The sequence below is a fragment of the Eretmochelys imbricata genome, chromosome 1 (assembly GCF_965152235.1).
Source record: "Eretmochelys imbricata isolate rEreImb1 chromosome 1, rEreImb1.hap1, whole genome shotgun sequence".
NCBI lineage: Eukaryota > Metazoa > Chordata > Testudines > Cheloniidae > Eretmochelys > Eretmochelys imbricata.
In genome coordinates this window covers 142818442-142830633 of record NC_135572.1, presented here as the reverse complement: position 1 = coordinate 142830633, position 12192 = coordinate 142818442, and the positions used below count along the sequence as shown (strand labels likewise).

Below are 12192 nucleotides of genomic sequence, written 5' to 3'. Positions count from 1 at the left end.
GATTCCCCTCACTATTAATTTTTTTATGTGAAAGCAGTGTCACCATTTCTGGCTATGAAAGATTAACCAGGAAAGCTCAGGTGTTCTCACTCCCTCAGGTATTAGAAGGGAGTATCTAAGCAACTCTGAAACTGAGACTGAAAGAGTAGAAGGGCTGATGAAATGGATGCCTGTCAAGAAGCAGCATGGGTTAAGTTCTAGTTTATCAAGCTCTGCTATCTGAATGTCAGAGCCTGTAACAGTTTCTCATTTTGCTTGCAGGAATTAAGGTGCTCTCTTTAAGAATGTCAAAACAGCCAGTTTCAAATGTCAGATCCATTCAGGTAAGAGACAGTACTTACATTTCTAATATCAGAAAATAATGAATTTCTACATCAATTGCTTCACAATCTGCATTTTGTTTGTAATGAACAACACTTAAGTGTTAGCTAGTGATTATTTTAAAAAGAATAAAAGTTTAGCCTTGGTAGACATGAAAGCACATAAAAACATTGACCTGAGGAATTGCTGGTGATCTGAACAAAAAAAAAAAGATTCACAGATTTGATTTAAAAACAATAGCCCTTCGCATGATAAATACTGTTTGTTGATGGGTCTGCTAAACACAACAGGATAATCCACATAATTTCCATATATACAGCCAATCACTATTATAAGCAAGTCCCATCTCTGAAAACCCTAGGGGTTTCTTTAGAATTAATACATTGTGGTAGAAGTATGGGGATAGATAGATGGCACAGCTTTTAATGTTTGCATGTTTTCATCTTTTCATTCTTTTGAACAACAAAATATATAGTTCCAGTATTCAATTTAACTACATTGTTATTCAGAAAGACATTTTATGGGAAAACCAAAATAAAGTAATCAATGACAAGACTGTGCCAGGTAGGGGTGTCTACTCATTCTGGTTAATTGTAGTTCTTAGAGTCTTTTACAAACATTAACTACAGAACAGTCACAACACCTCTCGGAAGTAGGTGAACAAAGCATGGTGAAACTAACCCCTTAATTCTTCTCCCACTGAAGTCTATTGCAAAACTACCATTGATTTCAGCATGAGTAGGAATTGGTCCTAAAACAGTAAGAGCTATACTTTTTTGTTTGTTTGGGTTTTTTTTTTTTTTTTAAAATGAAACCAAAGATGATCCTAGAAACTTCTAGGATGTCAATTCACAGAGGCTGGTTACTATGTGCTTTCTAGGCCCCAAAGGCTGGCTGTGCCAGCAAGTGCAGGATATCATTCCCAGACTAAGCTCATGTTAGATTTTAAACTGATAAAAACTTTTAATAAAGAATATTTAAAAGTATAGAACACATACATTGTTGAATACACATTATAAATACCCCAGCCATGTCAATTCATGTTCATCAAAAATGATTTTAATATTGCAAATGAAGAAAGAAATAAAGAAAAATTGTACGAGCTGACAATTGCCTGTGGTAGAAAATACAGACAAGGATTAGTGGTTAAGCATATAACATAAAAAAAAGTACACTAGTTAGTTAAATCAGTTGATCTTAGCCTAAAGGCCAGGGTGCCTCCTCAAATACTAACTTGTACAATATTATTACAATTTTTGTTAAATATATTTTTGCAATAGATTTTCCCAGCATGTTGATAGGAAAAACAGTTTAAGCTTGAAATAGCATAAGAACCCCAAATAGAATTTATCATGGCTGATCTGCCCTAAGTTTTCCCATGATAATACTTTCCTAACTCACTGAGGTATTATGAAGATTAATTAACTAATGGTTGTGCAGCATTTTGAAGCTGCAAGGCCTATATGTGGGTATGGGAGAGAGGTATTATTATTATAAAGTGTGATTTAACTGAACAGAGCTGACTTTTTTGTACAAAAAAGGCATAACTGTTTGAGAGAAGTCTTGGCTTTGAAATCAATGGACATTTTGCCATTGACTTCAGACGGGGAGTCAGGATTTCACCCTTTATATATTAGATTTCAAAATCATTTACATTATTAACTCACAGTTTAGGGGATTTATAACTTGGATCTAAGTTTTAATCAGCTACTAATCTTAATATGTTATATTTAAACAAGTTTTCTTTTTTTAAACACATTTTGAATTAAATTGATTTGCTTGTTTCTTTACTGAAAGAGTAGGGGTGGACACTTTTGGTCACGTCTAAGATTTTTTTCCAACCTCTAAATTGAAACTTTAAACGTCCAAATAACTGTTAGTATTTTTTTTAAAAAAGCTTGTGCCCCCAAAGCACTAAATGTAATTCTTTAAGAAAGTCAAAATTATGAAATAGTCTTGAATAACAAATGTTAGAAAAGCAACCACTGCACAGACTGAGTTTTTTACTACATTTCTAAGGAAAGCTGTTGGAAGCTGCTGTAGTAAGAAAACTTACACCGCAACTGATGCCTATTTTTCTTGCAGCTATCTCAGATCCATGATACAAGGTGTCAGTGACTTCTATACACTGTAGCTTGTAGTGATTCATGGATTATGAGCTTTTGCTACTACATACTGATACAATAGGTCCTACATCTCGGGAAATGACTATGTATATTGTGCTACAGATATGGAAATGTAAGGATCCATATCCATACACTGACATGAAAAAATGTAGCTGAAGAAGCTGTCAATAATCTGTGTGTGAAATGTTGTCTGTAGTATTAGCTGATAATACATTCTGTCAACATTTACTGCTTTTGATTTTCCTCTCATTTAAGTGCTTTTCTGGTTTAGTGTTTTAGTGGAGGTCCTCTGTTCTGTTCAGAGCTCTGAAAATGTTCATATTTTCTCAATTTATTATAACACAGTTACCTTCAAGTGGCCCTACAGTTTGTTCATCTGTCCTTCTGGATGAATAGGGGTGACCATGACTCATGGGTCTCACCAATAACACTCCTAAACTGGCCTTCTGGGTTGTTTCAGGGCAGTAGAAGGCACTCAGACTCTCTGGTCTGTATATTCTGTCTCTGCAACACTCCCAACCAGAGAATCAAGTGACTGTAAAAATAAGTCCAGCTCTAGTAGTCCAGATCACTGTATAATAGGCCATCAAGCTGACACATCATACATTTTATCTGTCCATTTATAGAGAGTATATATATATATATATATACACTCAGAGAGTAATATTATCTATTAGAGAGACAAGGTGGGTGAGGTAATGTCTTTTATTGGACCAACTTCTGTTGGTGAGAGAGACAAGCTTTCGAGCGACACAGAGCTCTTCTTCAGGGCTGCAACCATATTTATCTATCATTCATTCTCTTTTCAAAAATCTTTGTTTTAAAGACACATTTAAACTAGCCTGCAACTTTCTGTCTGAACTCTCGAATAGATAACAGATCAGACTCTGAACTCAGCTGCACTGACATAACTCTAGAGTACCGCCATTGATTCCAACGGGGAGAAGCACTGACCACTGAAAGGTCATGGTTAAGGTGGTCAGGGGTTTGTGCTGATTTGGCTTCCTCCACTAGTGAAGACCCTTTGGAACGGCTGATGAAATATTAAGCTGCCCTGACTGGCGAAGCCCACAAGAGGAGGAAGCAATAGAAACTCTGCCCACCCTTCCAGTTGGATGAATCCCTCCTGGGGTGCAAAGGCACAGGTCTAAGGCAAAGAGGTAAAATTTGCCATTCCCTTTACCAGCAGGGTGAATTTGACCCATGAATGACAATTCAAACACTATTAAGTGTAACTGACCAACTGGAGGCCAAACTGCTTAAGGTAATTATAACAACATACTTTCCAAATGAGAGGAATGGTGATCCAGTGTTGGAAAGCAAGCATGGAATTTGTGACCTGTTGTGCCACAGGCTTCCTATGTGGCCGCTTAGTTTCTCTTTGCCCATTTTATGGATGGGGACCTGAGGCAAAGAACACTTGCCTTCCTCACAGAGGTACTATGAAATTAAATACATTAAAGATTGTAAGATGCTGAGATGCTCCTGGAGGCTATATGGGTATGTCTACAAGGCAATTAGACATCCATAACTGATTTGTGCTCGCGGAGCTCAGGCTAAGCCGCTGTTTAATTGCAGTGCAGCATTTGGGCTGGGGTTGCAGCCTGAGCTCTGGGACCCTCCCACCTTGCAGAGTCATAGAGCCCAGGCTTCAGTCCGAGCCTGAATGTCTACAGCGCAACTAAACAGCCCCTTTGCCTGAGCCCTGCGAGCCTGAGTCAGCTGGAATGGACCAGCCGGAGGTTTTTAATTGCAGTGTACTCTGTAAGTACCTCAGATAGACATAGAACTTGCTCTCATTGCAGCCAATGTAGAGGGTTTTGCCACTGATTTTATTTACAGTAGAATTGAACATACTAGTGAACTTTCCTGAGCACTCCAACCTATTTGAACCAGAAAGGTGCTTAGGGTACCGGATCTAATTACTTCTTGTGCTAATTAAACTGGATCCACATTACAGTATGCATTTTACTACAAATACTATTGTGCTTTCATTGCTCTAAAACTTTCATGAAGTCTGTAGATCTGCTTCTGGCACAAGGCACAAATCCATCAGCTATCAAGCAGATCTCCTTCCTACTAGCTGTGGCCCAATCCAGGATTCTTAGGAAGTCCAGCGGCTTTTCTTCTTCTTCTTTGTCCTTTATGCCACTTTTCCTAGTGAGGGTCATGGCGGAAGCATGGAGAGTAGGGAGGATCAGACCTCCTTTTCCTCTGCGATAGATTCCAGCTCCTCCTGGGGGATTCCCCAGCGTTCCCAGGCCAGCCGGGAGATAGAATCTCTCCAGTGTGTCCTGGGTCAGGCTTGGGGCCTCTGCCCAGTGGGACGTGCCCAGTAGAGTTCCAAAGGAAGGTTCCCAGGGGGCATCCTTATCAGGTGCCTGAACCACCTCAACTGGCTCCTCTTGATCTGGAGAAGCAGCGGCTCTACTCCACGGCCCTCCAAAATAGCTGAGCTCCTCACCCTGTCTCGGAAAGTAAGCCCAGCCACCCTGTGAAGAAACCTCATTTCCACCGCTTGTACCCGCGATCGCGTCCTTTTGGTCATCACCCAAAGATCATGACCATAGGTGAGGATGGGGACATAGAGCGACCTGTAAATCGAGAGCTTCATCTGAGAACTCAGCTCCCACTTCACCACCACGGATCGGTGCAGCACCCGCATCATTGCCGCCACCGCACCAATCTGCCAGTCAATCTCCCGCTTCCGCTTGCCGTCACACATGAACAAGACCCCTAGGTACTTGAACTCATCCACTAAGGGCAGGTGCTCTCCCAGGAGAGGACCATGACCTCTGATTTGGAGGTGCTGGTTCTCATCCCAGCCGCTTCACACTCTGCAGCAAAACGTTCAAGTGCACATTGGAAATCGCAGTCTGAAGAAGCAAGGACAACACCATCTGCAAACAGCAGAGATGCCACCTCCAAGTCCCCATACCAGATGCACTCCACAGCTCGGCTGAGCTGTGATATCCTGTCCATGAAAATCCAGCGGCTTTTTGACCAAGTTAATTAAAAAGCTGAAAAAACAGTCATCTTTAAGCACTGTTTGAATCTATTCCGTCTAATAGCATTCCGTTGGTGTAAATCCAGCCTCAATCAAATTTGTGGGTAACACCAAAATTGGAGGGGTAGCAAATGTACAGGTGAACAAAACCAAACTGCAAAGTAACCCAGAGAACTTAAAGCAGTGGGGCTGCAGGCAATACAGGGAGCTAACTACTGATAAATATATTAATACTGTATGCACGGGGGAGGAAATAAGTAGCATGACTTCAAAAGGATGGTGGGTGTGGGGAACGGCCAAGCTGCCATTCTCATAACAGGAAAATGTGATTATTTCCATTTTGTCTCTCTAGTACCATCTTAATATTAAGCTTTTATGTAACTAATCGCTATAGTTGCCACAGGCAAGGAGCAGGATCAGGAGCTGGAAGCTGGGTGGAGAGGGCCAGCAAGAAGATCTTTATCTTCATAAGCGGCCCATAGAATGAAAGGGTTTGAGAGCCATCACTCCAGCACCAACTCTGTAAAAATACTGCAGTGGCTACAAATAAAAAACACAGAGAGAGATTCAGGCCGGTGATCCATTTTTTTGCAATTGCATCTTTGTCTGTAATTTCATTGCATTTAGACTTTTTTTTGGTGTGGTGAATCCATCATCGTTTCCTTCTGACAGGCTAATATCAACATCCCAATGGGAGCATTTCGACCTGGAGCAGGGCATCCTCCCAAAAGAAAAGAATTTATACCTGAAGTGGAGGAGGTAAGAAAAATAATATTTAAACTTAATGCAGGAGACTCTCTGCAGTTTATGTGCTATGCAGCTATCTAGGCTACAGTACAAAATGCCAATCCTAGTTATCACAGGCATGTGTATACCAATCCCAATTGGAAGTCAACCACTGACTGTTGAATACAGTTGATATACCTGGTGTTATTTTTGAAGTCAAAACATACATGGTAATATAAACAAGTACCAGGGTATGTGGTCCTGCTTAGTTAAGAGAATGGCATCAGCAGTGACAGGTGAGGGGAAGGCAATGATGGGAAAGCAAACCAGCACTCTGGGGAGTATATATTGCACGGTGTATAGCCCTAGCATAGTTTACGCCTGACTGGGGCGATGGGAGACCAAGAGGGGGATTGTGACACCCCATTCTACTCCAGGGACACCGATGATCTATCCCTAAAAGGGAATATTTTTGGACAAATTATCAGCCTTTTTCCCCAGCTACTATAGACACTTCAGACTTGTAATTTTCTTACTGAAGGTTAATTCTTTCTTCTCCTCTTATCAGTTTCATTGTTAATCAAAACAGAAGAGGTTATTTTGCTAAATTCTCTTATATACTTTACAGTAATGATGCTCTGTTTATAAAGTCATTTTGGGGGAAAAACTGATCTAACTTATTTTTGAACAAGGCATTTTGGAAAGAAAATGTATAAAGTGACCTTGCAAGCACAGATGGTTTTCTCTTCTGAAAAAAAATTAAAACATATTTGCTATTTAGTAATTCAATTTTGAAGGAATGCAAAAGATATTAAAAAGAAACTAATAAAGCATGCACGAGGGTTGGTAGTATATTTGAGAAATAAGATAAATGGCTAGCACTGTTTGATTTAGTTGGATCATTGAATTATAGCTTTGCTCTTCCATTATGTGTATATTATATATGAAACAGGAACTATAGAATTAAAGTTTCTGCTCTGATCCTGTAGCCTTTACTTCCCCAAACCAATGGGACTATTCACATGAGTAAAGGTTCTGCTGAATTATACCTTGTGGTAGCAGTGGAACATAAATGTTCCCAGTGGATTTGTCTTTTCAGTTTTTTCTGTTTATTTAGCTTTTGCAGTACAATCCATGGTTCTATCTTTAAGGCCATTAGAGGCAAATCTATCTGAACATTATGGGCTATATTTTGAGAACCTCTCAAGGAAGATATGTGTCACATTCAATGGGCTGAAATCCTTGTAAGTTTTGTATGTGAAAAAAATTAAGTAAAAGGGCATGTAGCAAGGAAATTGAGTGGGAGGACATGGGAATTTCAAAAAAGAACACTGTCTCTTCACCTAGATATTTGCTTCCCTAATCTTACCACCATCCGGCATTTTATTGACTCTTTAGACCTCCTTTGATAAAGTTAGAGATCAAGTTCTAATCTCAGCTGCACAGTGCACATTGCACACGTAGTGGGGGATAATTTGAGGTACGTAGTTATGAATGCCACATATCTGAGATTAAAAAGTAACCCTAAAAATAATGTATAGAATGGAACATCTCCAAAACATGTCCAAACCTTACATGGTCCCAAAGACCAAAATGTAACCTAAGTCAGTTACAACACAGTACTACAAAAGAGAACTCTGTTGTAAGTGATTTAGGCAGCAATCATTTTTAAACAGGTCCTCTACAGATAGTTCTGGAATTGTAGTGCAACCAGGCCCTTATTCTTTTCTGCTTAGTCAAGTTATCAGGCAATGAAACTGTGTAAGAAAACAATACTGTCTGGTAACCATCTATGTCTCCTGAGACCTTCTGCTGCCTCCCTTCCACTCCTTCTCCATTAATTTACTTACTCTACTTGCCTTAATCCCAGATTGTGAGGTCACCTGGACACTGCTCAGTGCCTAGTACAATGTGGTCCTGATTCCTGATTGTGGTCCTAACACATTACCACAACAGAAACAATATATAATAATAATAATAAATATAAAGGAAGCCAACACATATTCTTACTGTAGTACAGTATACTTTGTATGGTGCTTAAATGAAGTCAGAATTAGAGTTGGATTTATACTGTGATCAATTTTTTGTGATATCCACTCTAGTTTGTTATTTTTGTGCCCCATTAGCATTCTGTTTCCCCAAAGAGTAGTAGATTTACTTGTACTAGCTCTCACATTTGCAGTAAGCATGCACAAGTATTTCTATGAGAAATGATATATTTTAACTGGAACAGAATTCTGGAATAAACCTTTCACCAATACTCTGGCTCTTAGGCAGTGAAACAAGACAGACAAACATCTGATCACATCATTAGTAACATGCATGCACATGTAAGTTATTTTGCATGAATTAAATGACACAAAATTAAATACAAATGTATCAAGCCAATCAAACTTATAGTAGCCTAAATTTCCTGGAGATGATGCCTCATGAAAAGCCCTTGTGGCCCAGAAAGGCAGAAGTTAAAATGTTTCTACAATTCTCTGCTGATCTGCTGCTTCTCCCTGAGAAATTGAAGCCACAGTAGATTCACTCTTCCTCCTGGAAAAACAATGAGAAATCCTTGTGGCACCTTAGAGACTAACAAATTTATTTCGGCATAACCTTTCCTGGGCTATAACCCACTTCATCAGATGCATGGAGTGGAAAATACAGTAAGCAGGTATAAATATACAGCACATGAAAGATGGGCGTTCCCTTACCAAGTGGGGGGGGGGTCAGTGCTAACGAGGCCAATTCAATTAGGGTGGATGTGGCCCTTCCCAACTGTTGACAAGAGGGGTGACTATCAACAGAGGGAAAATTATTTTTTGTAGTGCTAATGGGGCCAGTTCAATCAAAGTGGATGTGGACCATTCCCAGCAGTTGACAAGAAGGTGTGAGTATCAACAGAGGGAAAATTATTTTTTGTAGTAGCCCAGCCACTCCCAGACTTTATTCAAGCCTAATCTGATGGTGTCCAGTTTGCAAATTAATTCCAGTTCTGCAGTTTCTCATTGAAGTCTGTTTTTGAAGTTTTTTTGTTGAAGAATGGCAACTTTTAAGTCTGTTATTGAGTGTGCAGGGAGATTGAAGTGCTCTCCTACTGGTTTTTGAATGTTACAATTCTTGATGTCTGATTTGTGTCCATTCATTCTTTTGTGTAGAGACTGTCCGGATTGGCCAATGTACATGGCAGAGGGGCATTGCTGGCACATGATGGCATATATCACATTGGTAGATGTGCAGGTGAACGAGCCCTTGATGGTGTGGCTGATGTGGTTGGTCCTATGATAGTGTCCCCTGAATAGATATGCGGACAGAGCTGGCAACGGGGTTTGTTGCAGGGGTTGGTTCCTTGGTTAGTGTTTCTGTTATGTGGTGTGTAGTTGCTGGTGAGTATTTGCTTCAGGTTGGGGGGTGCTGTCTATAAGCGAGAACTGGCCTGTGTCCCAAGGTCTGGGAGAGAGAGGAATCATCCTTCAGGATAGGTTGTAGATCCTTGATGAGCTGGAGAGGTTTTAGTTGGGGGTTGTTGGTGATGGCTAGTGGCGTTCTGTTACTTTCTTTATTGGGCCTGTCCTGTAGTGGGTGACTTCTGGGTACCCTTCTCGCTCTGTCAATCTGTTTCTTCACTGCCCACACTAACACAGCTACCCCTCTGAAACCTCTTCCTCCTGGAGCTATATTTGGTCAATCAATTACTAGAAATAATACTATTATTGTATTAATAGTACTATTAATACTATTGGACTGTCACCAGAACCTGAAATATTTTCAAAGGGGATTCCAGCAAAACAAGTTTCAGAACCCCTGATATAGAACTTAGGCTGGAAAAATCTTAAGTTCCTTGTTGGAAAACTACCTACCCACCTTAAAGTCAGTTGAGATGAGATGTCCCGGTTGTAGACTGTAGGCACTGCCACAGTATAAATGTTCAACTACTACAGTTAATAATAATAATAAATGGTCCTTTCTGGTCTTAATGTCAAGGAAACAGTAGGAATTAGAGATGGGGGGACGAGAGGGGAAGAATTAGGCTGTGTTCAATAACAGCATTGTACAGATGGCACCTGGCTTGACATCTTCTCACAGAGAGAAGCTGTCACCAGCTGTCTTGTACTTGTATTAAGACTAGCTTCACTGAAACCTAAATCCAAGAAACACAAGGTGATGTAATTGGGCAAAGGGAAAGATTCTGAAGACTTGGCCAAAACCATGACACCATCTTTTGAGGGCATCTACCCACCAATTGACACAACAAGGTAATACATAGTTCTGGGCTTGTTCTGTATGTTTCACTACTCCTGGACATCTGAATTACAGTTGGGTGAAAAACAGGTTTTTTTGTTCATTGGCAATTTAGAAAAGAAAAAAATGGGTTTGGATCAAACAAAGCATTGCATTTAAAAAGAATGAAATGTTTCCTTGTGATTTTGAGCATTTTAAAATAACTTTGAATTTTTAAAAATAAAATTAAAGGAAATTTTGAAAGGAAAAGTTGTTTCAGACTGAAAAATCAAAACATTTCATTTAGAAAATTTCAAAACTGACTGTTTTGATTTTTTCTGAACTTTTAAAAAGTTTTTTTCAAAATGAAAAATTCAGCAAAATCGACATGTACTCAAGAAGGTATGTGGTATCACCGAATGTGCATTTTTGCTGAAAAAAAAAAAAAGTTGTATGTAGAAAAGTTCATCCAGCACTACTCCACATGGTGTTAGAAGCCAGAAATGCATCCCTTCCAGTCATAGCTGGACCAGCCAAAGTGATTTATCACCTCCAGCTTCAGTCATGGCCATGTACGACAAATAAGGGTTGCCAATGGAAGACCATGAAGAAGCTGCAGATAATACAGCATGTGGTAGGCCATGTTATAACTAACACAGATGACAAGAACATACCCCATCCTCACCTCCAATGCTCCAACACTCTACATTAGCTCCCTGTTTGAGTCCAGACCCAGGTCTTGGTCTTAATTTTAAAGATTCCCACTACGCTGTGTCGCAAATCTCTCAAAATCCATCTCTTCCACAGGGCCTGATCCAAAGCTCACTGAAGTCAATGGAAAAACTCCCATTGACTTTAATAGGCTTTGGATCAGGCCCTTAGTGCCCATGAGCTACCATCACAGCTCTGCTCTTCAGAGACTCGGGAGTTGCAGAATATTAGGTTTCTCAGTAGCTAGAGCTCATGGCTATGTAACTCGACAAGATATTAGGTCATAAAAATGGACATTTACTTTTCTTCCTTTTGACTGCCTATGGCACTCCACCAGATTCACTTCCCATTATTCCTTTAACATAGTAAATTGCTACTCACATGTAGAAAGATGTAAATCCTTGTGCATTCAGCACACTTTAATGTATTTTTCAAAACATGTGCAGGCATCTCAAGGCATCTACTAACCAAGTTAATTCCTTCTTACAGCTGTCCAGTTTCCATTGTGATTACATTTAGCATCAAAAAAACCTTTTCACATTTCCCAATTAATCTGATCTCTGTTTATGCTCAAGAGATGTGTATGGTTATCGTAAGGTGACTATTTTCCCTTTGCACAGAGCATTCCTGCTTCTACAGAGGAAGAGAAGGAGAAGAAGCAGCTCCCAGGAGCCAAGAAACTTCCAGGCCCTGCTGTCAACTTATCAGAGATCCAGAATATAAAGAGTGAGCTGAAATTTGTCCCCAGAGCTGACCAGTAGTAGAAAAGAACAGGTGAGTAAGAGATCTTTCTTTACTGTGGCTTTAGGAACTACAGGCAGATCCAAAGCCCATTTATGTCAATGGGAACACACACACACTCTCACAATTAGGAGTTTGTCTATGATCAGTAGCAAAGCTTTTAAATAGAAAAATTCATCAACATAGCAAAGACATTGATTTTAAAATTATTTTCACCTGATTTTGAACAAGTCTCTCTAAATCTCGGCCTCTGTTGTCTTACATTCTGGCTATTTTTGGACTTGAGTCCTAAAGCAAGGAACTTCCATCTCTGTTAAAAAAAGCATTGGCCGATTTCCTTCAAAAGTCTGA

At 39.8% G+C, this 12192-nt stretch overlaps 1 protein-coding gene across 1 annotated transcript; it reads left to right on the top strand.

Moving 5' to 3' along the window:
* The first annotated feature begins 284 nt into the window (after positions 1-284).
* On the top strand, positions 285-11861 carry SMPX (small muscle protein X-linked). Its single transcript, XM_077807194.1, has 3 exons — positions 285-323; positions 6127-6213; positions 11721-11861. Exons 1-3 carry the CDS (start codon positions 285-287, stop codon positions 11859-11861), a joined length of 267 nt encoding a protein of 88 aa, XP_077663320.1.
* Positions 11862-12192: the final 331 nt, after the last annotated feature.

Bases quoted from the DNA above. Each gene is read 5' to 3' on its own strand.
- SMPX (XM_077807194.1), top strand. From the start codon at position 285: ATGTCAAAACAGCCAGTTTCAAATGTCAGATCCATTCAG. The intron at 324-6,126 runs GTAAGAGACAGT...TCCTTCTGACAG, and splicing joins CAAATGTCAGATCCATTCAG to GCTAATATCAACATCCCAAT. The intron at 6,214-11,720 runs GTAAGAAAAATA...CCCTTTGCACAG, and splicing joins TTATACCTGAAGTGGAGGAG to AGCATTCCTGCTTCTACAGA.